Genomic DNA, 15013 nt, shown 5'->3' on the forward strand with positions numbered 1-15013 from the left:
GGGCTGCCTGGTCCAGGTTGGAACAAACCGAGCATTGAGAACGCAAGTTCCTGGGCCCCGGTCTGGGCCCCGGTCTCAGCTCAGGGGCTGCTCCCGCCTGAGGCAAAAAAACAAGCTTCAGGGACCCAACACGGAGCACAAGCATTTCAAAATACCTTTATTTTCTCTCACCGGGTGGTCATTCCACAAAATTTTTTGACGGCCATTCCCCGGCCACTCCACCGCAGCCAGGGCTCCCCTGCCGCCATCACACAGCCTCTGTCGCACGCCTCAGTCCTCTGATTCCTCATCCTCTGCTATCAACAGACTCGCTGGATTTAAGATAAAACAGAGAGAAGCGGGCTTTGAGTGTGACTCTCAACCACCCCCGGGGAGACCCTCCAGGCCCTGTGGACGCAGCTGCAGGGACGCAATTCACTCAGAAGCGTGCTTGGCGGCTGGGTCTCTGCCCCCTCACACCCGGGTCTCTCCGCTGAGTTCTGGGCCCGGAGCCTCTGCAGCCCCCGGGGAGCACCCCCACGGGAGGCGGGCGCCAGGCCTGCAGGCCCCTCGGGGCCGCGGCCAGGTCCCAGAGGACAGCCGGGCAGGCCGTTCGCTGCCCTTTGGGACGGTGAGAGCCTGAGGCTGACTCCCATCGACCACGGCCCAGGACAGCTGGTCACCACGGCCGCGTCTCTTCAAACCTGCCGGGGGCTCCAGCCAAAGCCGCCCGCCTGCGAGGGCAAGGGGCTTCCTGGGAACCAGCGCAGGTGGGACGCATCCCCGGGCAGCGGGCACTGCAGGAGGCGGCGACGCTCTGAGGCCTCCGGCTTCCAGCCAGTGCCCAAGGGAACTCAGCCCGCCACCCTGCGCCCGCCGCCTGCCCAGCCCAGGGGCTGGGGGCACAGGCGGAGGGCAGGAAAGGGACGGAAGCCGTGCCAACGTGCCGCGGGCGGAGCCCACCTCACAAGCCCACCCTCCAGGTCGGAGGAGACAGATCGGGCTTCTGTCCAGACCAGCAGGCGAGCAGCACGCATGGGGGCCGCCGCTCTCGGCATCAGTGAAGCCGGCCGGCCCACTGCCTTACCGTCCTCCATGCTGCTCTCCTGGGAATGCGGCACCTCCCTGCTCGGGGCCTGCGAGCCCGTCCCCACGCTGCTGGGGGGCTGCGTCTCCACATGGACGCTGGGCTTGGCCGGCACAGGTGCCTCCGTGGGGACTTCCTTTTCTCTCCGGCTCTCCTGGATGACTCTGATGGGCAGAGATAGGAGGACGGGAACCCTGAGGGGCGGCCTTCCGCCAGGATGCACCCACAGCATCACAGCGATCGCGATCCTGCCCGCGGGTTTGAAGGAGAAACGCTCTGTCGCCTCAGTTTTGTTTTCACACAAGCTCCAGACTCACCAGGCGCGTGGCACCTAGGCTCCCACAGACACACAGGGAGCGGGCCGGGTGTGCATGGCCCACGGTCACGGCCAGGCCAGGCCACAGAGATGCCAGCTGGCTCCACTCAGAGGAGGAACATGCTTTTTCCTCGCCGTTGGACAGAGTGGTTCAAGCTGCCTCACCAGCTTCCATTCATGGGACAGGGGCCGGGGCCCCGAGTGCAGGCTGCAGCCTGGCCCTGCCTGTGGACCACGGGCAGCTGCAGGGCCTGGCAGGCATGTCCTGACCACTAACACGCACCCTGGACGTGGGCCTGAGCACACGCCTGCGGCAGGCCAATGGTCACTGGGTGGGGCCTGGTGGCCTGCAGACCAGCTTCCGCTGGCCAGGAGGCTGAGATGAGGAGCCAGGTTGGCGCCGGCAGGTGTCCTTCTGTGCCACTGGCATTGGCCCGAGGGTGCTGGGCAGGAAAGTGCACGCCCTGGCCGGCTCGTGCCCACAGACGACCCTCCTCCACAGCAAGGCTGGGAGCTGCCCGCCCACAGCACCCTGTTCCTATCCCCTCGTGCCCGCAGGGGAGGTTCAGGGAAGAAAAGTGCTGACCTGTAAATGATGGTGATGACAAAGGCCCCGGCGATGATCACGATCAGGGCAGAAAACACCTGCACGTAAGCTGGAAAACAGTTCCTGGGTGTCACTGAGGGCCAGCGTCTCCCCAAAGCTGCCTGCTCCCCAGCGGCGGCCACGCCACCACCCGGCCAGCCCTGGGCTCCAGCCTCTGCACCTTCCTCCCCCGGAAACGCATCCAGGGACCCAAGCGGGCCCTCGTGGGGGCCCCCGAGAACCATTCCCTAAGGACAGTGATGGGAAGGGCTGTCCATCTGCCTGGATGTCTGTCCAAACATTCTGCCCATCTGTCCTCCAGAATCAGCAGTACCCAGCCTCCTGGGACCTGGGCCTCCCCCTGCCCCAGCCTCCCTGGAAATGGTTTCTCAATACACAGGTCAGTTGTCCCAAAACATTCCGTTCAGTCGCTCAGTCGTTTCCGACTCTTTGCAACCCCATGAATCACAGCACGCCAGGCCTCCCTGTCCATTAGCAACTCCCGGAGTTCACTCAAACTCATGTCCACAGAGTCGGTGATGCCATCCAGCCAAGACATTAGGAGGCGCTTTCAGGTGACAAATTCCACAGGTCTGACTACAAATTTTGTGGACCAAGCGCTCCTTTATCTTCGAGAGGCAGCCGCTGCCCCTGGAGGCTCCCACCTTCTCCAGACTAGCCCCCAAAGGAAGGCCCGGTGCCTCTCAAGGTGACTCAGGGCAAGCACGCCCCCCGTGTCCCTGTGCGGGAGCACCCCTCCTGGGTGTGAACTCTCAGCTCCTGGCCACTCCCGGGAAGGAGAGGGAGGGGCAGTTGGACGACCCCCAGGCCTCTCAGGGTGGGGGGTGGTCCTCCACTTCGGGGGCCTTGCGGAGTCCAGGCTCACCCGTGGGTCCAGGGGGCCAGCCTTCCCCACGGGCTGACGCTGGGCCTCTGTCCGCCAGCTGGCTCAGGACTCGGGCAACTGAAGGGCAGGACCCACATCCCCCGGGCCCAGGAGCTCCGCATGGAGGCACACAGACCGTCTCCCCCTGTTTCTGTCCCCAAGTTCTCTTCGTGAGGCTCAGGCCAGGATTTTAAGGAGCGAGGCGGGCAGGCGGGCCTGCTCGGTGCCCCATGCGAGGAGCTCGAGCCCTGACCCCAGCTGGGCCATCGCGTGCTCAGCTGGCCTCCTCACCGACTGTCCTTCCCCCTTTCTCCAAGCGAGGGAGTGGCCGGCTGGCGAATGCCGACCCGACATGTGACGTGACCTCTTCAGTCCCCTCGCTTGCTCCTCCCTCTGAGCCGTCTGCCCCTAACCCAGTAATAACATCATCAGACGGCGTCCTCGCCACAGGGGGCCAGGCGGCATCACACAGCCTGAGCCACAGAGACGGATCCTCAGTCTGGAGGCCGACACGGGCAGGGCGGCGCTCGCTCTGAAGGCTCTGGGTGCAGGGGCCTCCTCCCTGCTTCGTCCCACGGCTCCCAGAGGCCCGCACCTCCGCTCCGCCATCCCAGGGCCACCAGCCTCCTGTCCGCCTCCACAGGCCTTCCCCCGCATCTGGCTCGGCCGCTCCTCCTGCAAGGTCACCGGCCCTTGTAACACAAAGGATGTTACGAGGATGTTGGATGGCCTTGGTGTAACACACCGCGTCCACACACGGCCTCGCTCACAGGCTCCAGAGGCTGGGGCTCCAGCGTCACCCTCTGCGGACGCAGCCCACCGGAGCAAGAGGGAAGGATGGGTGGAGAGAAAGCCGCCTGCCGGCACGTGGGGCCAGTCCCCAGGGGCCCTGCACTCGCTCACCTGCGGGGACTCACCCTGCGCTGGGGCCACGGGGGTCCCTGGATGTGGGGCTCGAGTCAGGAAACGGAAAGGGCTGAAGCCACACAGCTCGGTGATCAGGGGCTGAGTATGCGGCAGGCTCTCACGAGCGAGTTCACAGGCAGAGCGCGGGTGGCGGGGGGGTGCTCGGGGGCAGCCGCCGCCCCGTGACCATGGCCAGCTGGGAGCTTCTCGCTGGAGGCGCCTCCTGGCGGTTGGCTGCGCTCTGTCCCCGATGCCTTGGCCGTGGAAATGTGTCCACCTGGGCTCACTGCCTCGCCTCCAGGACTGACAACCTGCCTCCACTGTTTCTCACCCCCGGTAGGAGCGCGGTGGTGCAGACGCTCCCGCGGTGACCTCTGAACTGGGCACTGCAGGGGGACGCGATCTCCAAGGTCAGGGTCACTGCGGCTGCGGCCCGTCTCACGGTCCGGCCACTGGCCCCGGGGAAGAGCATCTCACAGCTGCGAGCCGCCCTGTGACACAGAGCAGGCTTCTATGCGCACCCAGTGCTGATCCACAGCAAATTGAGCCTCAGAGCAGCTCGTCCAGCCCCGGGCTGGCCTCAGACGACAACGGCCAAAAATCTTCACTGCGGCCTCGTGAGCCACCTGAGCCCAAACCACCCAGCCAAGCCTCTGAGTTGCTGCTTAAAGCCATTAAGCTTGGGTAATTTATCACCTGGTGACAGTAACTAATATAGGGCAGTTCCTAGACCTTGGGGCAGTCAATGCTCTTTAAACAATGTTGAGTGAATGGAATTGAAACCAAGTCTAAGAGTGAATTAGGAGCTTCTAAGTGACAAGAGGAAGCCCCTGGTGGCTCAGATAGTAAAGAATCAGCCTGCAGTGCAGGAGACCCAGGTTCAATCCCTGGGCCAGAAAGATCCCCTGGAGAAGAAAATGGCAACACACAGCCCAGTGTTCTTGCCTGGAGAATCCTACGGACAGAGGAGCCTGGCGGGCTGCAGTCCATGGGGTCGCAAAGAGTCGGACACAACTTAGCGACTAAACCACCATCACCCAGGGAAGAGAAGGCAGCCCACACATTATTGCATTCCAAGCAGCAGCTATTTCTCAGCGTAATTTGTGTCCCATTTCATGAAAGAAATTCAGAATCTATGTGCGTCTTGGTTTATGAAAGAAATTCAGAATCTAAATGTAAGTGGATCCCTGTTTAGAGACACACAAATTTAGTCAGGGATTTAGTTTTCAACTGTCGGTTATGTCTTCGATATCGTGATGTGTGCAAGTCCTTTTCTTCCTTGAGGTTGAGCTCCTGAAGGCGGAGGCTGAACCTCAGTGATTCTTTCTGCACAATCTCTAGCCAGCATCTATCAGTGGCAGCAATATGCACGATTTATCACATAACACATACTGTGATTGATCACTCAGAAACAGCAGCCACTGAAAAAATATCTTGGCAAAGCCTCCCCCAGATAGTTAAACAAAAGTTTGGAAACTGTCTCAGCAAGTCCCACAAAGAAACTGAAGTCAAACACTCAGGGGGAAAAAATGACAGGTTAAATAGTGTACCCTAAACCCAAGACTGAAGACTGAAGGCAAGTCATTCTCTTTGAATTTCTCAAAGATCTAATGCTAATTCCCCAAGTTCATGTTCTTAATAATACAGATTATGCCATAACACAAAGTGCACTTCAAACCAGCCAATTTAAGAAGTTGGTGAAAGGTTTTCATAACATGCAATTATGAGCACGAAGAACTCAGAACGCCCCGTCACGGAACACTACAACTCAGCACAAAGGCTCGCACGCCCCTCGAACGAGCAAATGTCAAAGAAACGAAAACCACTGAGGGCACAGCGAGAGCCCAGGGCAGGGCTCGCTGCCCAGACTCTGCCCACGGATGGGCCACGCTCGCAGACGTGAGAGAAGCTGCAAGAAAACGCCCGGCCCACACCACTCGGGTGTTATAACAGAAAGGATGGAAACAGGCTCAATCCTCGCCTCCATGCAGAAAATGACATACCCACTTGTGGAACACTGAGCCCTCTTCAAAGACAGAAAACTCCTGGGTTTGTGTTCTTTTCTAGGTTCCTTAGGGACACTAATAATTGAGGTGCTAAAAAGAATAAGGCTTATTTTTCAAATAAGTGACAGGCATAAGGTGATGGTACTAACTTACATGTCTGAAATACAAACATTTACAAATGGCCAGCTCCCACCACGATACTCTGATGAGAAGATGCTCAGGGATGGAACAGATGAAAGAAGAGATGCTTGAGTTTCTGTTTTCCCACTTGCTGCATTCTTCCTTGAATGATCCATGTCACTGCTTTATGGTGTTAGGGCTACATTTCATTAGGATGTGAGCAAACAGGGATAATTAACAGCCAAAACGATGACTTGATGCTGGGAAAGATTGAAGGCAGGAGGAGAAGGGGATGACAGAGGAGGAGATGCTTGGATGGCATCACCGAGTCAATGGACATGAGTCTGAGTAAACTCCAGGAGCTGGTGAAGGACAGGGAAGCCTGGCGTGCTGCAGTCCATGGGGCCGCAAAAGTCAGACAGGACTGAGCGACTGACAGCAACAGCAGTGATCTGTCCTGTGACTTGACCTGGGAATTTAATGTCTTTTGCATCTTTACATGTGGAAGACTGAAGAGCAAACCCACTACCCCCTTAGACGTTAAAGTTTCCCGCTTTTAGGAGCCTCCCACAGTACATGTCTCAGAAAAACTAAGCTGCATATGTGCTTAGGACACCAAAGGCCTCTAGGAAGAAAAACTCCATGATGGAGACGAGGCGAGCTAGACTGGCTGCTCTCCCAATAGTGAGATGTGTCCAACCACTAAAACCGCAAGTGACAACAAAAGGGGGCAAAATGCAAAAAGCAGCAAACTACGGTAGGCTGGAAACAATCAGAGGTGACTGTTGAAATCACAACGGCTTAAGTGGCTGATAGCAGCTTGGGGCAAACAACAGGCTGATCAGAAAGCTTCGGGGGAAAGCCTGGGGCGGTCTCCAGGGAGACTTGGAGAGCTGTGACGTAGCCCTTGGAAGGCAGGGAGCATCCCTAGGAGAGCAGAGGCAGTCCCAGGCTCACCCTGCTGGCTGAACTTCAGGTTCCGTGCAAGCAGGAAGTGGAGACTAAGGCGGAGCTGGGAACCACCTGGGTGACGCTGGGTCCCAGCCCACACACAGGGCCCTTGGCGGAGACTGGGAGATGATTGTTTCCGGGCGTCTACGGAGGTTTCTGTCCAGACACTAGCTGACCGGTAGGCTAACCGAAGCAGAGCCTTCAGTGAGCACACACTGCCAAGAAGACAGAGGCTGCAGAATCCACTCAGAAAAGTCACTGTTAAACAATGACCCAGCCCCAGCGAGAGCTTTAGGAGGCAGGAGAGCCTGGCTTTCAGAGTCGCCACACTGTACAATTTAAATGTCTGGTTTTCAACCACAACAACAAAAGATATGACACATGCAAGGGAACAAGAAAATACGGCCAGGTACATAACATAAAAGAGGCCGTCAACAGAAACGGGCTCTCAGGAAGCCCAGATATTAGACTTACTGGGCAGAGACTTTATTTTAAACAGGTTCAGAGAACTAAAGGAAGCCATGTCTGAAGAACAGAGTATGAGAATGATATCTCACCAATAAAAAGATAAAAATTATTTAATTAAAAAAAGAACCAAATAGAAATTCTGAAGTTGAAAGTATAATCCTGGAAATGAAAGTCTCACCAGAGGAGCAAACTGGTCGATTTGAGCCGCAAAAGAAAACAATAGGCAAAGCCCAAGGTAAGTCCACCGAGAGAATGCAGGCTGAGTATCAGAATCAGGAAAAATCAACAGAACCTCGGAGATCTGTGGGACAACACTGTGCGACCCTCGGGAGTGCAGCACGCCAGGCCTCCCTGTCCAGCACTGGCTCCCGGAGCCTGCTCAAGCTCACTCATGTCCATCACGTCGGTGATGCCATCCAGCCACCTCTGCCCCTGTCGCCCCCTTCTTCTGCCTTCAATCCTTCCCAGCATCAGGGTCTTTTCCAATGGAGTGACCCAAATATACAGCCTCTTTTCTGCCTCGTTTTTGAGCCGAACTGACTCCTCTTTTGCCTTAAATACCAGATCTTCACCCCTCGGGAAGACACTGCTCCCCGTTTGACTGAACCCAGATCTCACCAATGCTTTAGCTTCTTGAACTGTTTTGTCCAGAACATCACTCTCTTGAAGGTGCTGGAGTGACATTTCGAGTGGGATCACCTGCCCCCCGGGGCAGTGTGTCTGACTTCCTGGCTCCAGGAACAAGAAGGCAGGTCGTGGGGGTGGGGGGCTCAGCCCTCTTGGGACCACAGAGGAGACCTTGCGGGCCGCAGAGCGCAGCAGGCCCCCCGAGGGGCGAGGGTGGAGTGCGGGCAGGGACGGGGGCCCGGGACACATTTCCCCTCTCTGAGCTGTTGAGGGTCCGCAGCCAGCGCCAGGGGCTCTTTCCTGCGTCTGGTGAGGCCTCCTGCAGACTGCCTGTTCCCGAGACCGTGTGCCCCTCCCCAAAGTCCTCAAGCGCTCACCTCTGCTTCTAAAAGGGAGGCATATGGGCCAGGAAAATGCATCTACCACCAAGTGGAGCTTGAGGGCTTGAAGACACTAATCCAGATGAGCCCAGAGGCGGGAAATCCAGGAAGCACTGTCGGAGCGTCCTTTGGGGTCCAGGCGTCGTGGCTCATCTCCTCCTCCCCGCCCCTCACCCCACTTCAGGCCATCCCCCCAAGTCCTGCTTCCCGCAGTGCCCCCCACACTGCCTGACCTGGGGGGTGCAGCCACTCCCCGGCTCGGGCCCCCGCCTTCCCAGGCATCCCTGCCAGTCTTACCCTGACCCCCAGGTTCGTCCCCGGGCTCAGCATGGGGAGCAGAGCTCAGTGCCGGGTCGACGTCTTATTCCAACCCCTAACGGCGACCTGTCCTGGACCCTTGTGGCCGCGATCCCTGCCGGGTCCCTGCGCACAGTGCAAGGGGCCCCAGCCCGAGCCGGCTCTTTCTGTGGATCCGGCAGCTCCAGCTCAGCCTTCTACACCTCCAGGGTGGAGAGAGCTCAGAGAAGCCTCTGCAATAGCGCGCAGGCCCTCTGGGCAGTGAACATTCCCTGGGGATGAAGGCCCCCAGCCAGCCCCTCCAAGCCCTCTTTTCCGGGCGGTACTGAGCAGGGCGACGTGGCCAGGGGACGTGGAAGGAGGCCCGTCCAGCAAGGGGGACCTGGGTGAGGGGGCAGGCCGTCCCAGGCCCGCAGGGGCGTACTCACTGGGCACAGCCTTCTCGTAGCAGATGCCTTTATAGAAGCAGCAGCCCAGCTCCTTGCAGCGATCCCTGCTGACGTTGTAGTCACAGATGTCATACAGCGGGATGTCGCACACTGCAAAGCAGACACGTGCAGGGCGTCACCCTGCGGCTGCAGCCCCGCAGGCTCCGAGGAGCGCAGGGCAGGGCGCGCGGTGGGTTTTGCTACGGACTTCACTGTGCGTCACACAGATCCCACTCTGAGAGTCTGATCTGGAAGGAATGCGATTTCTGAACAAATTAGCGTCAAGTTAATGACACAGAATAACGCGGGGTCCTCCAGTGACTAAGGAACTAACGCATCTCGGCAAGAGCTCGCCAGGCTCCGCGCTCCACAGAGAGACCAGGAAACGAAGGTCTGACACCGTGGGTGCCCGGGAGCTGGGGCAGAAGTGTTACCAAGTCAGGTTTAAGCACAGGGTGCGTGAAAATGATAATACCGTGGGTCATTTCAGAATTTAAAAGTCCGCTGAGAAGGACAGTGCTCAGGGCCCGGGTCAGCATGGGCTGCACAGATGGCAGGACCCTCAGGGCCGCGGCCTCCCCACTGGCCCTCTCCCCCACCCCCTCCCCGGGTCTGGCTCCTGCAGTTGGGAGGCCTGCATCCTGGTTCCCAGAGGTGAAACCCAGGCTTAGAATGAGCCCAGAACCCGACGTGTGCCTCAGGTGTGAGAGCCGCTCACATCCTGCGGGCCTGCATCAGGGCTGCCCAGACAGATGGGGCAGGGAGGGGTGCTCCCTAGACAGACGGTGGGGCAAGCTCCCCAGACAGATGGGGGGCTCCAGATAGAAGGGAGGTGGGGGCAGGCTCCCCAGACAGACTTGGGGGGAAGGGCAGGCTCCCCAGACAGACCCAGGCTGGGGGCAGGCTCCCCAAACAGATGGGGAGGCGGGCTCCCCGGACAGCGCAGGTGCAGGAGGGTATCAGGGTGTCCGGGTCCCAAGCAGAGAGCCTCCTGCAGGGGGAAGCCCACTCGGGACATCCCTGGGTAACCACGTGTAAGCCATCTTAGGGGTCTCCTCTGTGTCCAGCCTCCACGGCGGTGAAGCGAGGGCCGGGCGCCCGCTCCAACCCCTCCTGCCCTGGGAGCCTCTCTGGCCCCACCTCGGCGGCGGCCCCGCCCTCCGGCTCAGGAGGCCGGGCTCCCGGGTCCCGGGTCCCGGGCAGGCTGGGCCCCTGGCCGGGTCACTGGATGGAGAGAGCGGGGCGGCGCGGGGCGGCGGGGTTGCAGAGGCCCGGCCCTCAGGGCCCCTCCTGTCCGCGTGTCCGCGCCGCCGGGACGCACAGCCCCGCCCGCCCCGGGGGCCGCCCGCCGCCCCTGCAGCCTGGCCACCTGCAAATTTCTTCAGGAGGTGCGAGGGGGACTTCTTGAGCTCGGGCGCGTATCTCATCGCAGCCGCCGAAGGAGGACCGAGGGGTCACGGGAACCTGGGGGAGAGAGCGGGTCAGCGCGGGGCCCCGGCGGGGCCGGCGCGGGGACGGGGGCGGCCGGCGGGCGCCCGGCCCCACCTGCCAGGCATGTCCGGGCCGAGCCCCGGCCACGCGCCTCACGGCCCGCTCCACGTGCACAGCAGCGCTCGGACCACGCGAGGGACTGGCCAGCGCCCCCCCGCACGGCTCCCGGCCTGCGCCGCCCCTGCCGGCTGTGACGTCACAAGGCCCCGTGACGTCACACAGGCGCCGTGACGTCACACAGAGGCCGCGCGGGCGGCCCCGCAGGGCTGCGGCCCGGAGGCCCTGGGGTCAGGCAGGCCTGGTGAAGCCGAGAGCCCTGGAGGGCCCGGTGTGCCTGTGGACGGCACGCAGTTCAGTTCAGTTCAGTTCAGCCGCTCAGGTGTGTCCAGCTCTTTGCAACCGTATGAACCGCAGCTGCCAGGCCTCCCTGTCCATCACCAACTCCCGGAGTTCACTCAAACTCATGCCCATTGAGTCGGTGATGCCATCCAACCATCTCATCCTCTGTCATCCCCTTCTCCCTCCTTCAATCTTTCCCAGCATCTGGGTCTTTTCCAATAAGGACTGGAGTTTCAGCTTCAGCGTCAGTCCTCCCAATGAACACTCAGGACTGACTTCTTTAGGATGGACTGGTTGGCTCTCCTTGCTGTCCAAGGACGGCAGGCAAGGAGAGGCCAGAGGCCAAGTAGGAGCAGGCGAGTGGGACACCTCGGGGGCTTTGGCCCTCACACCACGTGAAGTCAGGCGACAGAACAGGGTCTGTGCAGAGCAGAGTGAGCTCTCTCTTCACAGGAGGCAAGTCAGCCTGGGATAACACGATCACCCAGAGAAAATTAAAGGAGGGCTATGACCGAACGCATTCGTGTTGTTTTAATTACTGTCGGTGACTGGCAGCCCAGCTGGACTTGGCGGGAGGGGAAACCAGGCTGGAGGGGCGGGCCCTGGGCTCCAAGTGGACAGGCAGGCCAGCACAGGTGCCATCCGGCCGAGGCTCTGGTCCCCGCGAGGCTGCAGGGCGGGCCCTGGATGGAGGGGCCTCGGTGCGTGGGGACAGGGGGGTACGGGTGGAAGGGGTGCCAGTGTCCAGGGGAGGAGGGGACCGAGGGGAGGGGGACACAGAGGACGGCCGGAGGGGACAGAGCAGCTCCGGCCCAGCGGATGAGGACAGGAGGGAGCAGGAAGGCAGGCTGAGGGTGGACGGGAGGCTCGTGCTGGGAGCCGTGGCCCGTGGGGAGCAGGTGCTGAGTCCAAGGAAGCTGAGGTCCCTGGAGGTCAGGGCCGAATGTGACGAGGAGCGGGGAGCCCCGGGGAGGGGAGCAGGCAGACGGTCGGCTGGGGCTGGCTCAGGGCCTCTGGGGCGGGGCTGCCTCGACCAGCGCCTGGCAGAGCACGGAGCTCGCCCCTGCTCCTGTGAGATGAAGCGGCTTTGCTCCCCACAACCCCCGACCACGAGACCCAGCCTCTCTTGCCCTGGTTTCCTCACCTGAAAGCAAGGTGGTGATACACACACAGGCCCAGGAACGAGCCCACGTCCAGGGGCTCGGAGGGTCAGGCTGGGCATCCAGCAGCGCCCGGGCCAGGCAGTCCCCTCTGCCCAGCAGCGCCCGGGGCCACGCTGCTGTCCACTGTGTGTAGCTCAGCGGTCTGGAGTGTGTGGTCCAGGGTCCACAGCACACCATCAGCCCAGGGAGACTCCCGGCACTGTGAGCAGACACCCCCACCCTCCCAGAGGGATCTCTAAGCCACCCCGAGCCCAAATTCGCCTCTGGACACATCCTGTCCACGGAATCTCACAACACATAGACTTCGGTCTGGTATCTCCCACCTGCCGCGTTCAGGATGCATCCGGGGGATGCTATTGCCAGACCATCCCCCTTCACGGCTCCAGGACAGCCCTCCATGTGGCAGACATTCTGCTGATCCGTGCGTCCACTGACGGACATCCATCCCACTTCTTCGGCTGCTACGTGTAACACTGCTGTGGATGTCCACACAGGGAGGTGTGGTTTCCCACCTCCCTCGGACACAGCCCCGGCCACAGCCTCCCTGGGTCAGGCAGTGAGTGGCTCCAGGCTCAGCTTCCGAGGAGCGGCCAGACTGTCCCCAGAGCGACCGCCCCAGTTCATGCTGCCGCCAGGAGTATCGGCAGCCAGGTACCCTCCTGGGAACTGACTTCACACCACCGTGCAGCAGGTTCATCAATGGACCAGCTTCCCTGGAAGCAGTAGGGAAGGTCACGTGTGGCCGTGCAAGGGCTGGGTCAGCACAGGGAAGCCGGGGAGGTGAGGGCGCTCAGGACAGACCCCCAGGGAAGGGCCGAAATGCTGGCTCAGGCGGGTGGCGCAGGGGGCCCGGGTCACCGCAGTGCTGGCAGGACCCAAAAAGAGCAGACGGACCATCTCCCCCTCTGCCTGGGGACCCCAGGGTCTGTTGCCCACTTTCCTGACTGGCCAGGCCCAGCCTGCAGGGGCCGGGCCTGGGCTGGCATCTCCTGTTATTGGCTGAGCTTTTTCTCTTGCGACGTGATTTTAGCCAAGAAGACGCGGTCTGTCCTGGACCCAGAGGTCTTCCCGTGGGAACCGAGGGAGCCGCCCTGGATTCTCTCAAACAGAAGACACTCCTCCGAGACCCTCCCATAAGCCCCTCCCCGGTCAGTGCCAGGGAGGGGAGGGTGGTTAGCTGGGAACCTACAGCCACAGCAGGGGGATGGGCCAGGGCTGCAGCTGGGTCCACATCCCACCGGGACAGGTGAACAGTATCTCCCGGAAAGTCCATTCCAGTCCTGACCCTGAGTGCCCTTGCACATGCCCCAGACTGAAGCTGGGCCTTTGCAGACGCCATCGATTTGAGGTCTGACCCAATGTGACAGGCATCCCTCCAGGGAGAGGAAACAGAACCACGGGAGGGCGCAGGGCGGACAGGCGGACACGTGCCAACAGAGGCTGAGCCCGAGACCTCAGAACATACCACCACGGGGGCCGGAAGGGGTCCCCCAGGGCCAGGGCCTCCAGTGGGACAGGCCGCCAACACGTGGGCTCCAGACTTCAGGCCTCGGGACCCTGAAGTGAGGCTCTGCCGTCAGAACCCACCCAGTTCACCGGCCCTGCCACAGCAGCCTCAGGAAACCAGTGCCGTCATCTGTTTTTCTGGACAGTAACCAGGGCAGGGAGCCTCAAACCCTGGCAGACTCGAACCCGGCTCTTACGGTAGAAAACAAACCCAAGGGTGGTGTTGTGGGGGGGCCTGGGCCCCACCGTGCACCCCACCCTGCCAGCACAGGACAACGGTTGGGCATGGCTGACCGCAGGGACCCCCAGCGTCCACTCCTGCAGGGGCGCCGCGTGCAGCGGCATCCCAACTTCACCCCACTTCCACTTCGGGGCCAAGCACGTGTGTTCACAAGTAAAATCAAGTTAAATACTGCATCTAAGAGAGAAACTAAAACAGGGTGACCGCAGCCCCGACGGAGCCCAGACCAGCACCCTGCAGTGAGGAAAAGGCGTCTCAATCGTCCCTGGAGGTCTAGTGGCCAAGACGCCGTGCTCCTGAAATGCAGGGGGATGGGTTCGATCCCTGGTCAGGGAACTAAGCGCCTGCACACAGCACGGCGTGGCCAAATAAAAAAATTTAAAACCTGAGCCAGAGGCATGTTGGCACCACCTGCACTCGAGGAAGCCTTCCAGACAGCAGACGCGCCGCCACGTGTCTCCCTAAGGTCTGACCCGGACGACACCGGGAGCATCCGGGTCGTCTGACAGAACGCGTCCTCGAACACAGAGCCCGGGCCACGACTCTGACTGTGCCGTCAGCTCCGTCCTCTGTGACGGGAGCTCCGGGGGGAGAGGGGCGGGCGTCCTGGCAATGCTGCCCCTCCATCTGGCCTGGCTTCTCCCCAAACACCTGTCTCCTCCAGCAGGACAGAGTGAAGGGCGAGGCCACCTCCCCCTGCCATGCGACTCTGAGGGGCCCACGGGATCCAGGGAGAGGCGCCCGCCCTGCACCGAGCCCCACACGGGGTCAACCTGGACGTCCTGGGGTGAGAGCCTGCGGCCCCCGGATGGCAGTCTCTCCTTCCCCAAGTCTGTTCTCATATTTCACGCGCGCTAAACCGTTTCAGGCGTGTCCGACTCTGTGACCCCAGGGACCGCAGCCCGCCAGGCTCCTCTGTCCACGGGATTCTCCAGGCGAGAATACTGGCGTGGGTTGCCATGCTCTCCTCCAGGGGAGCTTCCCGACCTGCAATGGAACCTGCGTCTCTCAGGTCTCCTGCACTGGCAGGCAGGTTCTTTACCCCCAGTGTCACCTGGGAAGCCCTTCTCCCAGACTTTTTTATCTTCCTATATTCTCAAACTAGATTTTAAACATAAATGTGATATTTTCCAGCATCAAAAATTCACACCAGAATTTTAAAATACAAAAAAAACACACACAATTCAGAAGAAAGTGTAACACACACACGCCAAAAAAAAAAAAACAATCACAGAC

The 15013-nt window shown here is 60.6% G+C and overlaps 1 protein-coding gene across 1 annotated transcript; it reads right to left on the reverse strand.

Annotated features, from left to right (window-relative positions):
- Nucleotides 1-270: 270 nt before the first annotated feature.
- TEX29 (testis expressed 29) lies at nt 271-10464 on the reverse strand. The gene is made up of 5 exons (XM_055425999.2): nt 10407-10464; nt 9038-9148; nt 1969-2038; nt 1067-1230; nt 271-311 (listed from the first exon to the last, which is right to left on the reverse strand). The coding sequence occupies exons 1-5, from the start codon at nt 10462-10464 to the stop codon at nt 271-273; spliced, it is 444 nt and encodes a 147-aa protein (XP_055281974.2).
- Between the last annotated feature and the right edge of the window lie 4549 nt (nt 10465-15013).

The sequence above is a fragment of the Moschus berezovskii genome, chromosome 13 (genome assembly GCF_049115385.1).
Source record: "Moschus berezovskii isolate FMDL1 chromosome 13, NW_MosBer_1.0, whole genome shotgun sequence".
Taxonomy (NCBI): Eukaryota; Metazoa; Chordata; class Mammalia; order Artiodactyla; family Moschidae; genus Moschus; species Moschus berezovskii.

Bases quoted from the DNA above. Each gene is read 5' to 3' on its own strand.
- TEX29 (XM_055425999.2), bottom strand. From the start codon at position 10,464: ATGAGATACGCGCCCGAGCTCAAGAAGTCCCCCTCGCACCTCCTGAAG. The intron at 9,149-10,406 runs GTGGCCAGGCTG...TCTGCTTTGCAG, and splicing joins CCTCCTGAAGAAATTTGCAG to TGTGCGACATCCCGCTGTAT. The intron at 1,231-1,968 runs GTCAGCACTTTT...TCTGCCCATCAG, and splicing joins GTCATCACCATCATTTACAG to AGTCATCCAGGAGAGCCGGA.